Raw genomic sequence first — 22,771 nt, forward strand, 5'->3', positions numbered from 1 at the left:
TCCTGTTGTCCTCGAGTCAAGGAAGGAAAGGAAGGAAAGGAGGCAGGGAAGAAGGAAGGAAGGAAGGAAAGGAGGCAGGGAGGAAGGAAAGGAGGAAGAAAGAAGGAAAGGAGGAAGAAGGAAGGAAAGGAGGCAGGGAGGAAGGAAAGAAGGACGGTGGGAGGAAGGAAGGAAAGGAGGCAGGGAGGAAGGAAAGAAGGAGGGCGGGAGGAAGGAAGGACAGGAGGGCGGGAGGAAGGAAGGAAGAAAGGAGGATGGAGGAAGGAAGGAAAGAAAGAAGGAGGGAGGGAGGGAAGAAGGAAGGAAAGGAGGGAGGGAGGAAGGAAGGACGGAGGAAAGAAGGAGTGAGAGGAAGGAAGGAAAGAAGGACGGAGGAAAGAAGGAAGGACAGACAGAAGGAAAGAAGGAAGGACAGACAGAAGGGAGGGAGGAAAGAAGGAACAGTCAAAACAGACGGGGTCAATTTGACCCGGGAGGACGAGAGGAGGGTTAAAATAGTTTTAGCTTTTCTTTATTGTAAAGGAAGCAAAGACTGCATCTGTGTTCTTCCTTATTTGAACTCTATAAACAGTCCATATTCTTGTTTTACACACCAGAATAAAATCAAGTAATCCAACAATCATATTCTGTTTTAAACTAGTGAAATAAGTTTAACATTGGTGGAGAAAAACTAAAACATGTAAAAAATACATTTATTTGTATTATTTTGACTTTTTAAAAAATCTTCCCCTAACTTACCTTGAGTGAATATTTTTTATTAATTCAATAACATTTGACACAGATGTTTGTGTTGCAATAATAATAATAATAATAATAGTACACTTAATTTCTTACAAAAACAGGCATCACTAATGACACATTCTGCCATTCAATATCATTTGCCATTTAAAGCTTGATGAAGACTCGATCTGGAATTATTAGAAAAATAAAAGTCCATGTGGTTTATGCACTACGACGGCGTTTTAGGGCCATATATGTAAGAGAAAAAAAAGAAAAAAAATACTGACTTGGACGATGGAGGGTAATATTTTGAGAAAAAAAAAACAGATATATCTGAGATTAAAGTTGCAAATCTGCGAAAACAAATTTATGATATGTACAAAGTCTGGATGCTTAATATGATATAGTGATTCTGGGTTAAGATAACAAGTATCTCCATTTTGCTAAATCCAATTGAAAAGTACAATTTAAGCGACTTCTCTCGAGTGTCGTAAAGTGAGGCTATGTGACTGACCTCCAGTGTTAGCGGGACTCCGATCTGAACAGAGAAGAAGAAACACTGATTGAGCTCAAAGTGACTGATGGATAATCTGACGTGTATTTAGTGAGAATAAACTGATTTTTCTATAGATGATATACCTAAATATTGATTTTTGAGACGAATGCTAGAAGAAAGAGTGACATCTCAGCAAGGTCCATTTCATTCATGTTAAAATCACAGTGTAATTTCTTTATACTATAGATCTTAAAGATAACGTGGTGATTTGCACTGAGGAACTCTCTTTAGGACATTTAATAAATTATAAAATCTACCAGATAATTTAATCTTTAAACCCAAAACCTTGGCTGCTGCTTGGCTTTTTTTCTTGCAAATTTGAGGCTTAAATTTTTAACATCTATGGCCCTAATACGCCGTCGTAACTATCAGACTGGCGTTAAAAAAGACCTCAACTTTCCTTATTTGGGGAAACACTATAATGGCGCTTTTCTACTACACAGTTCCAGCACGACTCGACTCGGCTCGGTTTTTTTTTGCGTTTCCACTAGAGATAGTACCTGGTACCTGGTACTTTTTTAGTACCTGCTCTGCTGAGGTTCCAAGCGAGCCGAGCCGATACTAAATGTGACGTCAACAGACTGCCGGCCACTGATTGGTCAGAAGAGTTGTCGCTGAAAGAGTCATGAGCCGTCCCACACAAGAATCAAACCCGCCATTTTTAAATACCAACAACAGTGTTACAGTCATACAGCTCAGTTTTGTTGCTTTGTGTGTGATAGAAAGTCACATACAGCAGCAAGTACACCATCGCCTCCATGTCCTCCATTGTTTATGTGTTTGTGTCGCGTATAAAACGAAGTCACGGCAGTTTCGCGGAGCGTTACTATGACGACCCCGCCCACGTTGAGTAGGTACCTTTCCGTAATGGAAAAGGTCGTTCCTGGAACCGTGTCGAGTCGAGTCGAGTAGTCCTGGAACTGTGTAGTGGAAAAGCGCCATAAGTGAAATATAATTTGTGCTCTTGAAAAGTTGGAAATGAAGTATTATACTTACTAAACATGTGGGGAAAACTTGTTCCTAAAGGTTAGCATATACGAAGCTGATGGATCTTTTTAACATTTTAACTTCACCTACTGATGATTTGAACATCAACAAATACCCACGACCCAGAAAATGCTGATTTGGAGCTTGTCAAAGGTGAATTTGGAAAGTTGATTAAATACAATCAAGTAACAGTTTTTCCATCTGAGATTCAAAACACATGAAACCAAAACCTACTAAATTACATTTTCTTTATCATCCAGCATGTTTGCTAGCATCAAAGCTTCCTTCAGAGTTCATTCTTTGGTCTCGTATCAGGGTCCGGTTTTACTGCCGCTCCCTCATAGACACCCGCAGGTCTTGACCACCATGTTACGATGCTTTTTGAGGATGACGTTGTTGTTGTCGTCGTAGAAGAGGACGGAGATCGGGCTGAGCTTCGTTGGAGCACAACACGCCTTCGGAACTTCATCTGGCTTCAGGAGGTGAACCTGCCGCAGCAACAGAAGTGGTGAAGAAGTTAATATTTGAATTTTAGATACTTAACCTTTGTGTTGTCCTCCCGGGATTCCTTCCTTCTGTCCTTCCTTCCTTCCTTCCTTCCTTCCTTCCTTCCTTCCTTCCTTCTTTCCTTCCTTCTTTCCTTCCTTCCTTCCGTCCTTCCTTCTTTCCTCTGTCCTTCCTCTTTTCCTTTCTCCTCCCTCCCTCCTTCCTTTTCCTCCCTCCGTCCTTCCTCCCTCCGTCCTCCCTCCCTTCCTTCCTTCCTTCCTTCCTTCCTTCCTTCCTACCTTCCTTCTTTCCTCTGTCCTTCCTCTGTCCTTCCTCTTTTCCTTTCTCCTCCCTCCCTACTTCGTTTTTTTCTCCCTCCCCCTCCCTTCCTCCTCCCTCCTTCCTTCCTTCCTGCATTCCGTCTTTCCTTCATTCCTTCTTTCCTTTCCTTCCTCCTCTCTGTCTGTCCTTCCTTCCTCCTTCTATCCTTCCCTGCCTCCCTCCCTCCATCCTCTCTTCCTTCCTTCCGTCTTTCCTTCATTCCTTCATTCCTTCTTTCCTTTCCTCCCTCCCTCCCTCCCTCCTTCCTTCCCTCCTTCCTTCCTTCCTTCCTACCTTCCTTCTTTCCTCTGTCCTTCCTCCCTTCCTCTTTTCCTTTCTCCTCCCTCCCTCCCTCCTTCCTCCCTCCCTCTCTCCTTCCCTTCCGTCCTCCCTCCCTCCCTTCCTTCCTTCCTTCCTGCCTTCCTTCCTTCCTTCCTTCCTTCCTTCCTTCCTTCTTCCCTCTGTCCTTCCTCTTTTCCTTTCTCCTCCCTCCCTACTTCCTTTTTTTCTCCCTCCCTTACTCCGTCCTTCCTCCCCTCCTTCCTTCCTTCCTTCCTCCTTCTTTCCTTCTTCCATCCCCATCTTCTTTCTTCTTCTTTCTGTCCTTCCTTCCTTCCCTCCCTTCTTCTTTCCTTCATTCATTCCTACCTTCCTCTGTCCTTCCTCTCTTTCTTCCTTCCTTCATTCCTTTCCTTCCTCCCTTCCATCTGTCCTTCCTCCCCCCTCCTTCCTTCTTTCTTTCTTCCTCCCTTATTTCTTCCTCATTTCCTCCTTCCTTCCTTCCTTCCTACCTTCCTTCCTCCTTTCCTTCCTTCCTCCCTCCCTTCCTTCCTTGACTCGTGGACAACAGTGGGGTTAACTAAATATTTGTATCTTCATCTAAAGTGAGTACAGAAGTAAACTAACTAAACTTGGATTTCTACATGTAAACAGCAGCAAGAGGTACTTAACATCAGAACTGAGAATGATGCATCAAGTATTTTATCCACTTTATATTTGTGTCAGATCAGATGTGTGTTTCCTCTCAGTACTCACCACTTGTTGGATGAGAGCGTGGTTGGTGGCGTTCATGCAGGAGCCCAGAGGATAGAAACACTCTCCGTCACAGTAGTACGCTGAGTATCCGGTAGGGGCTAAAACCCAGTCCTGAGTAGAGAGAGTAGAGAAATATAATAATCACATATAAGAAGGAAAATCTGTTCAGCTTCTGCTTTTCTTTTCTTTTCTTTTCTTTTCTCTTTTTTTGGTTATTACAGGATGTTGCAGAGCAGATTAAGGAGGAGATCAAGGGAAGTGGATTCCTCTGCTCTGTGCTTTCAATGTGAAGTGATGAGTTAGTCATATCTTTCTTTCTTTCTTTCTCTCTTCCTCTTGCTTTCTTTCTTCTTCCCTAATCATCTTCTTTCTTCTTCTTCTTCCTCTCATTTTTCTTTCTTTCTTTCTTTCTTTCTTTCTTTCCACATCATCTTTTTCTTCTTGTTCTTTCTTCCTGACCCTCCTCCCTTCCTTCCTCCTTTCCTTCCCTTCTCCCATCCCCCTGTCTCCCCGTCTTCTGTCCTTCCTTCCTTCCTTTCTTTCTTTCTTTCTCTCTTTCTTTCTTTCTTTCTTTCTTTCTTTCTTTCTTTCTTCCTCTTTCTTTCTTTCCTCTTCCCTAATCATCTTCTTTCTTCTTCTTCCTCTAATTTTTCTTTCTTTCTTTCTACATCTTCTTCTTCTTGCTGTTCTTTCTTCCTGCCCCTCCTCCCTTCCTTCCTCCTTCTTTCCTTCCCTTCTTCCACCCCCCTGTCTTCCTTCCTTCTGTCCTTCCTTCCTTCTCTCCCTCCTTATTTCCTTCCCTCCTTCCTTCCTACCGTCCATCTTTCCTCTGTCCTTCCTTCCTTCTGTCTGTCCTCCCTCCTTCCTTCTTTCCTTCCTTCCCTCCTTCCTTCCTTCCTACCTTCCTTCTTTCCTCTGTCCTTCCTCCCTTCCGTCTGTCCTCCCTCTTTCTTTCCTTCCCTCCTTCCTTCCTTCCTTCCTACCTTCCTTCCTCCCTTCCTTCTTTCCTCTGTCCTTCCTACCTTCCATCTGTCCTCCCTCCTTCCTTCTTTCCTTCCCTCCTTCCTTCCTACCTTCCTCCCTTCCGTCTGTCCTCCCTCCTTTCCTTTCCTCCTTCCTTCTTCTTTTTTCTTACTTTTTCTTTCAAACCAATGATGTGGTCGACATCATTGCTTTTAATTTTGAATGAATTCTTTTATGACAGAAATGTTGAGAAGATCGATACCACTCCTTTATCTTTACGATAAATGTAAGAGTACAATCAGTAATCTTAGAATAAAGGCGAGCAATGAAGTGGAAAAACTTAAATTCAGAGCTGACCTTCCATCCCAGGTCACTGAAGCTGACGTAGAGCTCGTGTTTTTTACACGGCTGACCTCCAGTGTTAGCGGGACTCCGATCTGAACAGAGAAGAACAAACACTGATTGAGCTCAAAGTGACTGATGGATAATCTGACGTGTATTTAGTGAGAATAAACTGATGAAATGATAGAAGAAAGAGTGACATCACAGCAAGGTCCTGTCAATTTCATTCATATTAAAATCACAGTGTAATTTCTTTATACTATTGATTTTAAAGATAACCTGGTAATTCCCACTGAGACATACTCTTGAGGACATTTAATAAATGATAAAATCTACCAGATAATTTAATCTTTAAGCCCAAAACCTTAATATCTGAGTGTGTCGAAGTCACATTAAAGAAATAAACTCCCACTGAGTGACTGGAACCTCACTGTGAATGCTCGGGACTGGGAGGTCATATTTGGGTTTCTTCTTGCGGGGATGTGGTTTGACAGCGCGGGGTGGCCGACATGGGATCTGGCTCTCCCTGAAGAAGGTCACCATGAAGGGCTGTTTGGAGCGAGGACCCCTGCGACCCACCAACCCGATCCAGCCTGCAGACAGGGAGCGGTCTGAAAAGGAAAACACTCATCAGCTGTGAAAATGACATTAACACAACTTCTCATCCTGTTTTCATGAGTCAACTTTTTATCATCTAAGTGATACATTAAGGATTATGATCCCACCCACCCTCCTCAGTCTCCACATAGAGACGGATGCCCATGTTGCTGCGGGGGTGAAGGAGCCAGTGGTTGGAGGCCGAGGTGACGTCGAAGGCTAGCCAGCCCTCCTGTCCTGCAGGCACAGACTGCATGTCCAGCAGCACCAGCTCTGGCTCTCTGAGGGGGAAGACACAGATAATACAGATCATGATCTTTAATTATTAGATTATATTACTGATGTAAATAATATGTAATGTAAGTTTTGGACTTTTATCCAGAAATGGACGAGAACATTAAAGCTGCAGTTGGTAACTTTGAGGAGAGAGAGGACTTAGCATCAAATTTTAAGAAGTACAACTTTCAGATCCCTCCCCCTCCCTCTCCGCTGCACTCCTGCCCTGCCTCCAAAGTCCCACTGACATGCGTGTGGCTGTTGTTGCGCCATCACTTTCTCTACGCTCCTGAAGCCACTCTCGGAGATATGAGCTTGACCGAGCTGAGGATGTAGGGGGCTGTGTGCGTGAGCAGTGATTGACAGCTGTCAGACACTCCATCAGACACAATCCTGGCTCTGATTGGTTCTTTTTGTCCGCCCGCGGTGGATTCTGGCAATTTGCAGTAGGAGCAGTAGATGGGGCTAAATGAGCCTGTTTTTTTTTTTTTTTTTTTTTTTTACAGATTACTAGTTTCATGTAATACTGTCGTTACATAGTGATAGTCTTAGCAAATATGATAAAAAGTTACTAAGTTTTAGAAGACTTACCAACTGCAGCTTTAAAGTCATTAATGTACAAAAGAAGGCTTGAACTGGAATGTGTTTCTTCAGATGACATTTTCTTGCCAAGAGTTAGATGAGGCAACTGTGAGGTCAAATATGAAGACGGAGGCAGGAGGAGACTTTTAATGTAGTTTAGCATAAGAATTGGAGGAAGGGCGAAACAGACAAACTAGTTCTGTCTTAAGATAACAAACTATCCATCTACCAGCATCTCTAAAGCTCACCAATTAGCTTGTTATATCTCGTTAGCATGTTATATCTCGTTAGCATGTTATATCTCGATAGCTCGTTAGCATGTTATAGCTCGTTAACTCGTTAGCATGTTATATCTCGTGTACTCTTGTTTTTATCTGTACAAAACCTGGAGTGCATTTGTGATTTTGTACTTTTGTACTGACTATTTCCTGGCTGGGAGTAATGACTTCCTTAATTATAGTAGTGAGCTTACTGCTGGTAAGTGTTGTTTCCTTTAGACAGGCTATTTGTTTCCAGGCTAAGCTAACAGTCATTATATTAACCCTCCTGTTGTCCTCGTGTCAAGGAAGGACAGGAGGAAGGAAGGAAGGAAGGAAGGAAGGAAGGAAGGAAGGAGGGAGGAAGGAAGTAAGGAGATAACGGAGGGAGGGAGGGAGGAAGGAAGGAAAGGAGTTAGGAGGGAGGCAGGAAAAGAGGAAGGAAGCAAGGAAGGATGGAAGGAAGTGGGGAAAGAAGTATGGAAGGAGGAGGGAGCCAAGACAGAGGGAAGAGGGGAAGAACAATGGAAAAAATAAAGAAAGAGGGAGGAAGGGAAGAAGGAACAGCCAAAAGAAATGGGGTCAATTTGACCCGGGAGGACGACGAATTTAAGTAACTCCTTAAATTTTCCCTTATGGAAGAAAGAAATGGGGAAAATTTTGAGTTTTGCTTGTCAAATAGTTTTGCAGGTTTTCTGTGAGTTAGTTTATAGTTTCTGAACCTTTGAATTTGTAGATACAGATGAGTGTGTGGGCACAGCTTAAAAGTAAAACAAGAATATGCACTGTTTATAGAGTTAAAATAAGAAAGAAAACAGATGCAGTCTGCTTTGTTTCCTTTACAATAAAGAAAAGCACAGAAAACTAAAAATAGCATCAGAGGAAGCAACTGAACTAATGAACCTGTGCCTGTTGTCTCGTTGGATCTCGTAGACGGAGATGTGCAGCGTGCGATTGGCCCTCTGGCCCATCGTCAGGGTCTTATAGATACGAAACTCTGCTGCCGTCACCGTCTCACCCTGAGGGAGAGGAGTCAGGTCGAAACGAAACTCCTTCCAGTATGGACGAGGCTGCAGGAGGTCACGCTCTTGCTCCACTGCAGTAAGAGTGCAGTAAGAAACAGACATATCAAAAAATATATCAGACAAAATATCCACAAACAACTTCAATCTTTGTTAGAAAGCAATAATAAAGGCGAATGGTTAGTAATCTGATTACAAGTCTAATTACAAGTAATCAGATTACTTTTGAAAAAGTATAATTTTACTTTTTTACTTCCTTACTTCCTTTTTTACTTCCTTCCTTCCTTATTTTTTACTTTCTTATTTCCCTTTTTACTTTTTTTACTTCCTTACTTACTAATTCCTTTTTTACTTCCCTTCCTTTTTTACTTCCTTACTTCATTTTTTACTGTTTTACTTCCCTTTTTACTTCCTTATTTTTTACTTCCTTACTTCCTTTTTTACTTCCTTACTTCTTTTTTTTACTTCCCTTCCTGTTTTACTTTTTTACTTCCTTTTTAGTTCCTTTTTTACTTATTTTTACTTCCCTTCCTTTTTTACTTCCTTTTTTACTTACTTCCTTTTTTACTTCCTTCCTTCCTTATTTTTTACTTTCTTATTTCCCTTTTTACTTTTTTTACTTCCTTACTTCCTTTTTTAATTCCTTTTTTTACTCCCCTTCCTTTTTTACTTCCTTACTTCATTTTTTACTGTTTTACTTCCCTTTTTACTTCCTTAGTTTTTACTTTTTTACTTCCTTACTTCCTTTTTTTACTTCCCTTCCTGTTTTACTTTTTTACTTCCTTTTTAGTTCCTTTTTTACTTATTTTTACTTCCCTTCCTTTTTTACTTCCCTTTCTTTTTCATTTGTTTGATTACAAGTAATCAGATTACTTTTGAAAAAGTATAATTTTACTTTTTTACTTCCTTCCTTCCTTATTTTTTACTTTCTTATTTCCCTTTTTACTTTTTTTACTTCCTTACTTCCTTTTTTACTTTTTTAATTCCTTTTTTACTCCCCTTCCTTTTTTACTTCCTTACTTCATTTTTTTACTGTTTTACTTCCCTTTTTACGTCCTTATTTTTTACTTTTTTACTTCCTTACTTCCTTTTTTACTTCCTTACTTCCTTTTTTTTACTTCCCTTCCTGTTTTACTTTTTTACTTCCTTTTTAGTTCCTTTTTTACTTCCTTTTTTACTTACTTCCTTTTTTACTTCCTTCCTTCCTTATTTTTTACTTTCTTATTTCCCTTTTTACTTTTTTTACTTCCTTACTTCCTTTTTTACTTCCTTTTTTGCTTCCTTTTTTACTTCCTTTTTTACTTCTTTTTACTTCCCTTCCTTTTTTACTACCTTACTTCAATCTTTACTTCCTTCCTTCCTTATTTTTTACTTTCTTATTTCCCTTTTTACTTTTTTTACTTCCTTACTTCCTTTTTTACTTTTTTAATTCCTTTTTTTACTCCCCTTCCTTTTTTACTTCCTTACTTCATTTTTTACTGTTTTACTTCCCTTTTTACTTCCTTAGTTTTTACTTTTTTACTTCCTTACTTCCTTTTTTTACTTCCCTTCCTGTTTTACTTTTTCACTTCCTTTTTAGTTCCTTTTTTACTTATTTTTACTTCCCTTCCTTTTTTACTTCCCTTTCTTTTTCATTTGTTTGATTACAAGTAATCAGATTACTTTTGAAAAAGTATAATTTTACTTTTTTACTTCCTTCCTTCCTTATTTTTTACTTTCTTATTTCCCTTTTTACTTTTTTTTTCCTTACTTCCTTTTTTACTTTTTTAATTCCTTTTTTACTCCCCTTCCTTTTTTACTTCCTTACTTCATTTTTTTACTGTTTTACTTCCCTTTTTACTTCCTTATTTTTTACTTTTTTACTTCCTTTTTAGTTCCTTTTTTACTTCTTTTTACTTCCCTTTCTTTTTCATTTTTTACTTATGTTTTACTTTTTTTTTTACTTCCCTTCCTTTTTTACTTCCTTCCTTCCTTATTTTTTACTTCCTTTTTTACTTCCTTTTTTACTTCCTTTTTTACTTACTTCCTTTTTTACTTACTTCCTTTTTTACTTCCTTCCTTCCTTATTTTTTACTTCCTTTTTTACTTCTTTTTACTTCCTTACTTCCTTTTTTACTTCCTTTTTTACTTTACTTCAATCTTTACTTCTTTCCTTCCTTATTTTTTACTTTCTTATTTCCCTTTTTACTTTTTTAATTCCTTTTTTTACTCCCCTTCCTTTTTTACTTCCTTACTTCATTTTTTACTGTTTTACTTCCCTTTTTACTTCCTTAGTTTTTACTTTTTTACTTCCTTACTTCCTTTTTTACTTCCTTACTTCCTTTTTTTTACTTCCCTTCCTGTTTTACTTTTTTACTTCCTTTTTAGTTCCTTTTTTACTTATTTTTACTTCCCTTCCTTTTTTACTTCCTTTTTTACTTACTTCCTTTTTTACTTCCTTCCTTCCTTATTTTTTACTTTCTTATTTCCCTTTTTACTTTTTTAATTCCTTTTTTTACTCCCCTTCCTTTTTTACTTCCTTACTTCATTTTTTACTGTTTTACTTCCCTTTTTACTTCCTTAGTTTTTACTTTTTTACTTCCTTACTTCCTTTTTTACTTCCTTACTTCATTTTTTTTACTTCCCTTCCTGTTTTACTTTTTTACTTCCTTTTTAGTTCCTTTTTTACTTCTTTTTACTTCCCTTCCTTTTTTACTTCCTTTTTTACTTACTTCCTTTTTTACTTACTTCCTTTTTTACTTCCTTCCTTCCTTATTTTTTACTTTCTTATTTCCCTTTTTACTTTTTTTACTTCCTTACTTCCTTTTTTACTTCCTTTTTTGCTTCCTTTTTTACTTCCTTTTTTACTTCTTTTTACTTCCCTTCCTTTTTTACTACCTTACTTCAATTTTTACTTTTTAACTTTTTTTACTTCCCTTCCTTTTTTACTCCCTTTTTTACTTCCTAACTTCCTTTTTTACTTCTTTACTTCCTTTTAATGATTTTAAAGCTGATTATTATTTTATGCTGCAATCTTTTTATTTATGTCTTTCTATTTTTCTCCTTTTTCACTTCTTTTTACTTCCTTACTTCCTTTTTTACTTCCTTACTTCCTTTTTTACTTCCTTACTTCCTTTTTTACTTCCTTTTTTGCTTCCTTTTTTACTTCCTTTTTTACTTCTTTTTACTTCCCTTCCTTTTTTACTTCCTTTTTTACTTACTTCCTTTTTTACTTCTTTTTTTACTTCCTTTTTTACTTACTTCCTTTTTTACTTCCTTCCTTCCTTATTTTTTACTTCCTTTTTTACTTCTTTTTACTTCCTTACTTCCTTTTTTACTTCCTTTTTTGCTTCCTTATTTACTTCCTTTTTTACTTCTTTTTACTTCCCTTCCTTTTTTACTACCTTACTTCAATATTTACTTCCTTCCTTCCTTATTTTTTACTTTCTTATTTCCCTTTTTACTTTTTTAATTCCTTTTTTTACTCCCCTTCCTTTTTTACTTCCTTACTTCATTTTTTACTGTTTTACTTTCCTTTGTACTTCCTTAGTTTTTACTTTTTTACTTCCTTACTTCCTTTTTTACTTCCTTACTTCATTTTTTTTACTTCCCTTCCTGTTTTACTTTTTTACTTCCTTTTTAGTTCCTTTTTTACTTCTTTTTACTTCCCTTCCTTTTTTACTTCCTTTTTTACTTACTTCCTTTTTTACTTCCTTCCTTCCTTATTTTTTACTTTCTTATTTCCCTTTTTACTTTTTTTACTTCCTTACTTCCTTTTTTACTTTTTTAATTCCTTTTTTTACTCCCCTTCCTTTTTTACTTCCTTACTTCATTTTTTACTGTTTTACTTCCCTTTTTACTTCCTTAGTTTTTACTTTTTTACTTCCTTACTTCCTTTTTTTACTTCCCTTCCTGTTTTACTTTTTTACTTCCTTTTTAGTTCCTTTTTTACTTATTTTTACTTCCCTTCCTTTTTTACTTCCCTTTCTTTTTCATTTGTTTGATTACAAGTAATCAGATTACTTTTGAAAAAGTATAATTTTACTTTTTTACTTCCTTCCTTCCTTATTTTTTACTTTCTTATTTCCCTTTTTACTTTTTTTACTTCCTTACTTCCTTTTTTACTTTTTTAATTCCTTTTTTACTCCCCTTCCTTTTTTACTTCCTTACTTCATTTTTTTACTGTTTTACTTCCCTTTTTACTTCCTTATTTTTTACTTTTTTACTTCCTTACTTCCTTTTTTACTTCCTTACTTCCTTTTTTTTACTTCCCTTCCTGTTTTACTTTTTTACTTCCTTTTTAGTTCCTTTTTTACTTACTTTTTTACTTACTTCCTTTTTTACTTCCTTCCTTCCTTATTTTTTACTTTCTTATTTCCCTTTTTACTTTTTTTACTTCCTTACTTCCTTTTTTGCTTCCTTTTTTACTTCCTTTTTTACTTCTTTTTACTTCCCTTCCTTTTTTACTACCTTACTTCAATCTTTACTTCCTTCCTTCCTTATTTTTTACTTTCTTATTTCCCTTTTTACTTTTTTTACTTCCTTACTTCCTTTTTTACTTTTTTAATTCCTTTTTTTACTCCCCTTCCTTTTTTACTTCCTTACTTCATTTTTTACTGTTTTACTTCCCTTTTTACTGCCTTAGTTTTTACTTTTTTACTTCCTTACTTCCTTTTTTTACTTCCCTTCCTGTTTTACTTTTTTACTTCCTTTTTAGTTCCTTTTTTACTTATTTTTACTTCCCTTCCTTTTTTACTTCCCTTTCTTTTTCATTTGTTTGATTACAAGTAATCAGATTACTTTTGAAAAAGTATAATTTTACTTTTTTACTTCCTTCCTTCCTTATTTTTTACTTTCTTATTTCCCTTTTTACTTTTTTTACTTCCTTACTTCCTTTTTTACTTTTTTAATTCCTTTTTTACTACCCTTCCTTTTTTACTTCCTTACTTCATTTTTTTACTGTTTTACTTCCCTTTTTACTTCCTTATTTTTTACTTTTTTACTTCCTTTTTAGTTCCTTTTTTACTTCTTTTTACTTCCCTTTCTTTTTCATTTTTTACTTATTTTTTACTTTTTTTTTACTTCCCTTCCTTTTTTACTTCCTTTTTTACTTCCTTCCTTCCTTATTTTTTACTTCCTTTTTTACTTCTTTTTACTTCCTTACTTCCTTTTTTACTTCCTTACTTCCTTTTTTGCTTCCTTTTTTACTTCCTTTTTTACTTCTTTTTACTTCCCTTCCTTTTTTACTACCTTACTTCAATCTTTACTTCCTTCCTTCCTTATTTTTTACTTTCTTATTTCCCTTTTTACTTTTTTTACTTCCTTACTTCCTTTTTTACTTTTTTAATTCCTTTTTTTACTCCCCTTCCTTTTTTACTTCCTTACTTCATTTTTTACTGTTTTACTTCCCTTTTTACTTCCTTAGTTTTTACTTTTTTACTTCCTTACTTCCTTTTTTTACTTCCCTTCCTGTTTTACTTTTTTTACTTCCTTTTTAGTTCCTTTTTTACTTATTTTTACTTCCCTTCCTTTTTTACTTCCCTTTCTTTTTCATTTGTTTGATTACAAGTAATCAGATTACTTTTGAAAAAGTATAATTTTACTTTTTTACTTCCTTCCTTCCTTATTTTTTACTTTCTTATTTCCCTTTTTACTTTTTTTACTTCCTTACTTCCTTTTTTACTTTTTTAATTCCTTTTTTACTCCCCTTCCTTTTTTACTTCCTTACTTCATTTTTTTACTGTTTTACTTCCCTTTTTACTTCCTTATTTTTTACTTTTTTACTTCCTTACTTCCTTTTTTACTTCCTTACTTCCTTTTTTTTACTTCCCTTCCTGTTTTACTTTTTTACTTCCTTTTTAGTTCCTTTTTTACTTATTTTTACTTCCCTTCCTTTTTTACTTCCTTACTTCATTTTTTTACTGTTTTACTTCCCTTTTTACTTCCTTATTTTTTACTTTTTTACTTCCTTACTTCCTTTTTTACTTCCTTACTTCCTTTTTTTTACTTCCCTTCCTGTTTTACTTTTTTACTTCCTTTTTAGTTCCTTTTTTACTTACTTTTTTACTTACTTCCTTTTTTACTTCCTTCCTTCCTTATTTTTTACTTTCTTATTTCCCTTTTTACTTTTTTTACTTCCTTACTTCCTTTTTTGCTTCCTTTTTTACTTCCTTTTTTACTTCTTTTTACTTCCCTTCCTTTTTTACTACCTTACTTCAATCTTTACTTCCTTCCTTCCTTATTTTTTACTTTCTTATTTCCCTTTTTACTTTTTTTACTTCCTTACTTCCTTTTTTACTTTTTTAATTCCTTTTTTTACTCCCCTTCCTTTTTTACTTCCTTACTTCATTTTTTACTGTTTTACTTCCCTTTTTACTTCCTTAGTTTTTACTTTTTTACTTCCTTACTTCCTTTTTTTACTTCCCTTCCTGTTTTACTTTTTTACTTCCTTTTTAGTTCCTTTTTTACTTATTTTTACTTCCCTTCCTTTTTTACTTCCCTTTCTTTTTCATTTGTTTGATTACAAGTAATCAGATTACTTTTGAAAAAGTATAATTTTACTTTTTTACTTCCTTCCTTCCTTATTTTTTACTTTCTTATTTCCCTTTTTACTTTTTTTACTTCCTTACTTCCTTTTTTACTTTTTTAATTCCTTTTTTACTCCCCTTCCTTTTTTACTTCCTTACTTCATTTTTTTACTGTTTTACTTCCCTTTTTACGTCCTTATTTTTTACTTTTTTACTTCCTTACTTCCTTTTTTACTTCCTTACTTCCTTTTTTTTACTTCCCTTCCTGTTTTACTTTTTTACTTCCTTTTTAGTTCCTTTTTTACTTCCTTTTTTACTTACTTCCTTTTTTACTTCCTTCCTTCCTTATTTTTTACTTTCTTATTTCCCTTTTTACTTTTTTTACTTCCTTACTTCCTTTTTTACTTCCTTTTTTGCTTCCTTTTTTACTTCCTTTTTTACTTCTTTTTACTTCCCTTCCTTTTTTACTACCTTACTTCAATCTTTACTTCCTTCCTTCCTTATTTTTTACTTTCTTATTTCCCTTTTTACTTTTTTTACTTCCTTACTTCCTTTTTTACTTTTTTAATTCCTTTTTTTACTCCCCTTCCTTTTTTACTTCCTTACTTCATTTTTTACTGTTTTACTTCCCTTTTTACTTCCTTAGTTTTTACTTTTTTACTTCCTTACTTCCTTTTTTTACTTCCCTTCCTGTTTTACTTTTTCACTTCCTTTTTAGTTCCTTTTTTACTTATTTTTACTTCCCTTCCTTTTTTACTTCCCTTTCTTTTTCATTTGTTTGATTACAAGTAATCAGATTACTTTTGAAAAAGTATAATTTTACTTTTTTACTTCCTTCCTTCCTTATTTTTTACTTTCTTATTTCCCTTTTTACTTTTTTTTTCCTTACTTCCTTTTTTACTTTTTTAATTCCTTTTTTACTCCCCTTCCTTTTTTACTTCCTTACTTCATTTTTTTACTGTTTTACTTCCCTTTTTACTTCCTTATTTTTTACTTTTTTACTTCCTTTTTAGTTCCTTTTTTACTTCTTTTTACTTCCCTTTCTTTTTCATTTTTTACTTATGTTTTACTTTTTTTTTTACTTCCCTTCCTTTTTTACTTCCTTCCTTCCTTATTTTTTACTTCCTTTTTTACTTCCTTTTTTACTTCCTTTTTTACTTACTTCCTTTTTTACTTACTTCCTTTTTTACTTCCTTCCTTCCTTATTTTTTACTTCCTTTTTTACTTCTTTTTACTTCCTTACTTCCTTTTTTACTTCCTTTTTTACTTTACTTCAATCTTTACTTCTTTCCTTCCTTATTTTTTACTTTCTTATTTCCCTTTTTACTTTTTTAATTCCTTTTTTTACTCCCCTTCCTTTTTTACTTCCTTACTTCATTTTTTACTGTTTTACTTCCCTTTTTACTTCCTTAGTTTTTACTTTTTTACTTCCTTACTTCCTTTTTTACTTCCTTACTTCCTTTTTTTTACTTCCCTTCCTGTTTTACTTTTTTACTTCCTTTTTAGTTCCTTTTTTACTTATTTTTACTTCCCTTCCTTTTTTACTTCCTTTTTTACTTACTTCCTTTTTTACTTCCTTCCTTCCTTATTTTTTACTTTCTTATTTCCCTTTTTACTTTTTTAATTCCTTTTTTTACTCCCCTTCCTTTTTTACTTCCTTACTTCATTTTTTACTGTTTTACTTCCCTTTTTACTTCCTTAGTTTTTACTTTTTTACTTCCTTACTTCCTTTTTTACTTCCTTACTTCATTTTTTTTACTTCCCTTCCTGTTTTACTTTTTTACTTCCTTTTTAGTTCCTTTTTTACTTCTTTTTACTTCCCTTCCTTTTTTACTTCCTTTTTTACTTACTTCCTTTTTTACTTACTTCCTTTTTTACTTCCTTCCTTCCTTATTTTTTACTTTCTTATTTCCCTTTTTACTTTTTTTACTTCCTTACTTCCTTTTTTACTTCCTTTTTTGCTTCCTTTTTTACTTCCTTTTTTACTTCTTTTTACTTCCCTTCCTTTTTTACTACCTTACTTCAATTTTTACTTTTTAACTTTTTTTACTTCCCTTCCTTTTTTACTCCCTTTTTTACTTCCTAACTTCCTTTTTTACTTCTTTACTTCCTTTTAATGATTTTAAAGCTGATTATTATTTTATGCTGCAATCTTTTTATTTATGTCTTTCTATTTTTCTCCTTTTTCACTTCTTTTTACTTCCTTACTTCCTTTTTTACTTCCTTACTTCCTTTTTTACTTCCTTTTTTGCTTCCTTTTTTACTTCCTTTTTTACTTCTTTTTACTTCCCTTCCTTTTTTACTTCCTTTTTTACTTACTTCCTTTTTTACTTCTTTTTTTACTTCCTTTTTTACTTACTTCCTTTTTTACTTCCTTCCTTCCTTATTTTTTACTTCCTTTTTTACTTCTTTTTACTTCCTTACTTCCTTTTTTACTTCCTTTTTTGCTTCCTTATTTACTTCCTTTTTTACTTCTTTTTACTTCCCTTCCTTTTTTACTACCTTACTTCAATATTTACTTCCTTCCTTCCTTATTTTTTACTTTCTTATTTCCCTTTTTACTTTTTTAATTCCTTTTTTTACTCCCCTTCCTTTTTTACTTCCTTACTTCATTTTTTACTGTTTTACTTTCCTTTGTACTTCCTTAGTTTTTACTTTTTTACTTCCTTACTTCCTTTTTTACTTCCTTACTTCATTTTTTTTACTTCCCTTCCTGTTTTACTTTTTTACTTCCTTTTTAGTTCCTTTTTTACTTCTTTTTACTTCCCTTCCTTTTTTACTTCCTTTTTTACTTACTTCCTTTTTTACTTCCTTCCTTCCTTATTTTTTACTTTCTTATTTCCCTTTTTACTTTTTTTACTTCCTTACTTCCTTTTTTACTTTTTTAATTCCTTTTTTTACTCCCCTTCCTTTTTTACTTCCTTACTTCATTTTTTACTGTTTTACTTCCCTTTTTACTTCCTTAGTTTTTACTTTTTTACTTCCTTACTTCCTTTTTTTACTTCCCTTCCTGTTTTACTTTTTTACTTCCTTTTTAGTTCCTTTTTTACTTATTTTTACTTCCCTTCCTTTTTTACTTCCCTTTCTTTTTCATTTGTTTGATTACAAGTAATCAGATTACTTTTGAAAAAGTATAATTTTACTTTTTTACTTCCTTCCTTCCTTATTTTTTACTTTCTTATTTCCCTTTTTACTTTTTTTACTTCCTTACTTCCTTTTTTACTTTTTTAATTCCTTTTTTACTCCCCTTCCTTTTTTACTTCCTTACTTCATTTTTTTACTGTTTTACTTCCCTTTTTACTTCCTTATTTTTTACTTTTTTACTTCCTTACTTCCTTTTTTACTTCCTTACTTCCTTTTTTTTACTTCCCTTCCTGTTTTACTTTTTTACTTCCTTTTTAGTTCCTTTTTTACTTACTTTTTTACTTACTTCCTTTTTTACTTCCTTCCTTCCTTATTTTTTACTTTCTTATTTCCCTTTTTACTTTTTTTACTTCCTTACTTCCTTTTTTGCTTCCTTTTTTACTTCCTTTTTTACTTCTTTTTACTTCCCTTCCTTTTTTACTACCTTACTTCAATCTTTACTTCCTTCCTTCCTTATTTTTTACTTTCTTATTTCCCTTTTTACTTTTTTTACTTCCTTACTTCCTTTTTTACTTTTTTAATTCCTTTTTTTACTCCCCTTCCTTTTTTACTTCCTTACTTCATTTTTTACTGTTTTACTTCCCTTTTTACTGCCTTAGTTTTTACTTTTTTACTTCCTTACTTCCTTTTTTTACTTCCCTTCCTGTTTTACTTTTTTACTTCCTTTTTAGTTCCTTTTTTACTTATTTTTACTTCCCTTCCTTTTTTACTTCCCTTTCTTTTTCATTTGTTTGATTACAAGTAATCAGATTACTTTTGAAAAAGTATAATTTTACTTTTTTACTTCCTTCCTTCCTTATTTTTTACTTTCTTATTTCCCTTTTTACTTTTTTTACTTCCTTACTTCCTTTTTTACTTTTTTAATTCCTTTTTTACTACCCTTCCTTTTTTACTTCCTTACTTCATTTTTTTACTGTTTTACTTCCCTTTTTACTTCCTTATTTTTTACTTTTTTACTTCCTTTTTAGTTCCTTTTTTACTTCTTTTTACTTCCCTTTCTTTTTCATTTTTTACTTATTTTTTACTTTTTTTTTACTTCCCTTCCTTTTTTACTTCCTTTTTTACTTCCTTCCTTCCTTATTTTTTACTTCCTTTTTTACTTCTTTTTACTTCCTTACTTCCTTTTTTACTTCCTTACTTCCTTTTTTGCTTCCTTTTTTACTTCCTTTTTTACTTCTTTTTACTTCCCTTCCTTTTTTACTACCTTACTTCAATCTTTACTTCCTTCCTTCCTTATTTTTTACTTTCTTATTTCCCTTTTTACTTTTTTTACTTCCTTACTTCCTTTTTTACTTTTTTAATTCCTTTTTTTACTCCCCTTCCTTTTTTACTTCCTTACTTCATTTTTTACTGTTTTACTTCCCTTTTTACTTCCTTAGTTTTTACTTTTTTACTTCCTTACTTCCTTTTTTTACTTCCCTTCCTGTTTTACTTTTTTTACTTCCTTTTTAGTTCCTTTTTTACTTATTTTTACTTCCCTTCCTTTTTTACTTCCCTTTCTTTTTCATTTGTTTGATTACAAGTAATCAGATTACTTTTGAAAAAGTATAATTTTACTTTTTTACTTCCTTCCTTCCTTATTTTTTACTTTCTTATTTCCCTTTTTACTTTTTTTACTTCCTTACTTCCTTTTTTACTTTTTTAATTCCTTTTTTACTCCCCTTCCTTTTTTACTTCCTTACTTCATTTTTTTACTGTTTTACTTCCCTTTTTACTTCCTTATTTTTTACTTTTTTACTTCCTTACTTCCTTTTTTACTTCCTTACTTCCTTTTTTTTACTTCCCTTCCTGTTTTACTTTTTTACTTCCTTTTTAGTTCCTTTTTTACTTCCTTTTTTACTTACTTCCTTTTTTACTTCCTTCCTTCCTTATTTTTTACTTTCTTATTTCCCTTTTTACTTTTTTTACTTCCTTACTTCCTTTTTTGCTTCCTTTTTTACTTCCTTTTTTACTTCTTTTTACTTCCCTTCCTTTTTTACTACCTTACTTCAATCTTTACTTCCTTCCTTCCTTATTTTTTACTTTCTTATTTCCCTTTTTACTTTTTTTACTTCCTTACTTCCTTTTTTACTTTTTTAATTCCTTTTTTTACTCCCCTTCCTTTTTTACTTCCTTACTTCATTTTTTACTGTTTTACTTCCCTTTTTACTGCCTTAGTTTTTACTTTTTTACTTCCTTACTTCCTTTTTTTACTTCCCTTCCTGTTTTACTTTTTTACTTCCTTTTTAGTTCCTTTTTTACTTATTTTTACTTCCCTTCCTTTTTTACTTCCCTTTCTTTTTCATTTGTTTGATTACAAGTAATCAGATTACTTTTGAAAAAGTATAATTTTACTTTTTTACTTCCTTCCTTCCTTATTTTTTACTTTCTTATTTCCCTTTTTACTTTTTTTACTTCCTTACTTCCTTTTTTACTTTTTTAATTCCTTTTTTACTACCCTTCCTTTTTTACTTCCTTACTTCATTTTTTTACTGTTTTACTTCCCTTTTTACTTCCTTATTTTTTACTTTTTTACTTCCTTTTTAGTTCCTTTTTTACTTCTTTTTACTTCCCTTTCTTTTTCATTTTTTACTTATTTTTTACTTTTTTTTTACTTCCCTTCCTTTTTTACTTCCTTTTTTACTTCCTTCCTTCCTTATTTTTTACTTCCTTTTTTACTTCTTTTTACTTCCTTACTTCCTTTTTTACTTCCTTACTTCCTTTTTTGCTTCCTTTTTTACTTCCTTTTTTACTTCTTTTTACTTCCCTTCCTTTTTTACTTCCTTTTTTACTTACTCCCTTTTTTACTTACTTCCTTTTTTACTTACTTCCTTTTTTACTTACTTCCTTTTTTACTTACTTCCTTTTTTACTTCCTTCCTTCCTTATTTTTTACTTCCTTTTTTACTTCTTTTTACTTCCTTACTTCCTTTTTTACTTCCTTTTTTGCTTCCTTTTTTACTTCCTTTTTTACTTTACTTCAATCTTTACTTCCTTCCTTCCTTATTTTTTACTTTCTTATTTCCCTTTTTACTTTTTTAATTCCTTTTTTTACTCCCCTTCCTTTTTTACTTCCTTACTTCATTTTTTACTGTTTTACTTCCCTTTTTACTTCCTTAGTTTTTACTTTTTTACTTCCTTACTTCCTTTTTTACTTCCTTACTTCCTTTTTTTTTACTTCCCTTCCTGTTTTACTTTTTTACTTCCTTTTTAGTTCCTTTTTTACTTCTTTTTACTTCCCTTCCTTTTTTACTTCCTTTTTTACTTACTTCCTTTTTTACTTCCTTCCTTCCTTATTTTTTACTTTCTTATTTCCCTTTTTACTTTTTTTACTTCCTTACTTCCTTTTTTACTTCCTTTTTTGCTTCCTTTTTTACTTCCTTTTTTACTTCTTTTTACTTCCCTTCCTTTTTTACTACCTTACTTCAATTTTTACTTTTTCACTTCTTTTTACTTCCTTACTTCCTTTTTTACTTCCTTTTTTGCTTCCTTTTTTACTTCCTTTTTTACTTCTTTTTACTTCCTTACTTCCTTTTTTACTTCCTTTTTTGCTTCCTTTTTTACTTCTTTTTACTTCCTTACTTCCTTTTTTACTTCCTTTTTTGCTTCCTTTTTTACTTCCTTTTTTACTTTACTTCAATCTTTACTTCCTTCCTTCCTTATTTTTTACTTTCTTATTTCCCTTTTTACTTTTTTAATTCCTTTTTTTACTCCCCTTCCTTTTTTACTTCCTTACTTCATTTTTTACTGTTTTACTTCCCTTTGTACTTCCTTAGTTTTTACTTTTTTACTTCCTTACTTCCTTTTTTACTTCCTTACTTCATTTTTTTTACTTCCCTTCCTGTTTTACTTTTTTACTTCCTTTTTAGTTCCTTTTTTACTTCTTTTTACTTCCCTTCCTTTTTTACTTCCTTTTTTACTTCCTTCCTTTTTTACTTCCTTCCTTCCTTATTTTTTACTTTCTTATTTCCCTTTTTACTTTTTTTTACTTCCTTACTTCCTTTTTTACTTCCTTTTTTGCTTCCTTTTTTACTTCCTTTTTTACTTCTTTTTACTTCCCTTCCTTTTTTACTTCCTTTTTTACTTCCTTCCTTTTTTACTTCCTTCCTTCCTTATTTTTTACTTCCTTTTTTACTTCTTTTTACTTCCTTACTTCCTTTTTTACTTCCTTACTTCCTTTTTTACTTCCTTTTTCCTTCCTTACTTCCTTTTTTACTTCCTTTTTTACTTCCTTATTTTTTACTTCCTTTTTTACTTCCTTCCTTCCTTATTTTTTACTTCCTTTTTTACTTCTTTTTACTTCCTTACTTCCTTTTTTACTTCCTTACTTCCTTTTTTACTTTCTTTTTTACTTCCTTACTTCCTTTTTTACTTCCTTACTTCCTTTTTTACTTCCTTTTTTGCTTCCTTTTTTACTTCCTTTTTTACTTCTTTTTACTTCCCTTCCTTTTTTACTTCCTTTTTTACTTACTTCCTTTTTTACTTCCTTCCTTCCTTATTTTTTACTTCCTTTTTTACTTCTTTTTACTTCCTTACTTCCTTTTTTACTTCCTTTTTTGCTTCCTTATTTACTTCCTTTTTTACTTCTTTTTACTTCCCTTCCTTTTTTACTACCTTACTTCAATCTTTACTTCCTTCCTTCCTTATTTTTTACTTTCTTATTTCCCTTTTTACTTTTTTAATTCCTTTTTTTACTCCCCTTCCTTTTTTACTTCCTTACTTCATTTTTTACTGTTTTACTTCCCTTTGTACTTCCTTAGTTTTTACTTTTTTACTTCCTTACTTCCTTTTTTACTTCCTTACTTCATTTTTTTTACTTCCCTTCCTGTTTTACTTTTTTACTTCCTTTTTAGTTCCTTTTTTACTTCTTTTTACTTCCCTTCCTTTTTTACTTCCTTTTTTACTTACTTCCTTTTTTACTTCCTTCCTTCCTTATTTTTTACTTTCTTATTTCCCTTTTTACTTTTTTTTACTTCCTTACTTCCTTTTTTACTTCCTT

At 32.5% G+C, this 22,771-nt stretch overlaps 1 protein-coding gene across 1 annotated transcript in view; it reads right to left on the reverse strand.

The window, feature by feature from the left end:
- Window positions 1-2,601: 2,601 nt before the first annotated feature.
- The window catches only part of bmp8a (bone morphogenetic protein 8a), a 59,135-nt gene continuing 38,965 nt past the window's right edge, over window positions 2,602-22,771 (reverse strand). The window contains exons 2-7 of the mRNA XM_053334392.1: window positions 8,026-8,218; window positions 6,140-6,288; window positions 5,842-6,021; window positions 5,426-5,505; window positions 4,106-4,216; window positions 2,602-2,751 (exon numbers count right to left, since the gene is read on the reverse strand). Coding sequence (XP_053190367.1) covers window positions 2,602-2,751; window positions 4,106-4,216; window positions 5,426-5,505; window positions 5,842-6,021; window positions 6,140-6,288; window positions 8,026-8,218 — 863 coding nt within the window. The remainder of the gene's footprint in view (window positions 2,752-4,105; window positions 4,217-5,425; window positions 5,506-5,841; window positions 6,022-6,139; window positions 6,289-8,025; window positions 8,219-22,771) is intronic.

This window comes from Scomber japonicus, chromosome 15 (assembly GCF_027409825.1).
Source record: "Scomber japonicus isolate fScoJap1 chromosome 15, fScoJap1.pri, whole genome shotgun sequence".
Lineage (NCBI taxonomy): Eukaryota > Metazoa > Chordata > Actinopteri > Scombriformes > Scombridae > Scomber > Scomber japonicus.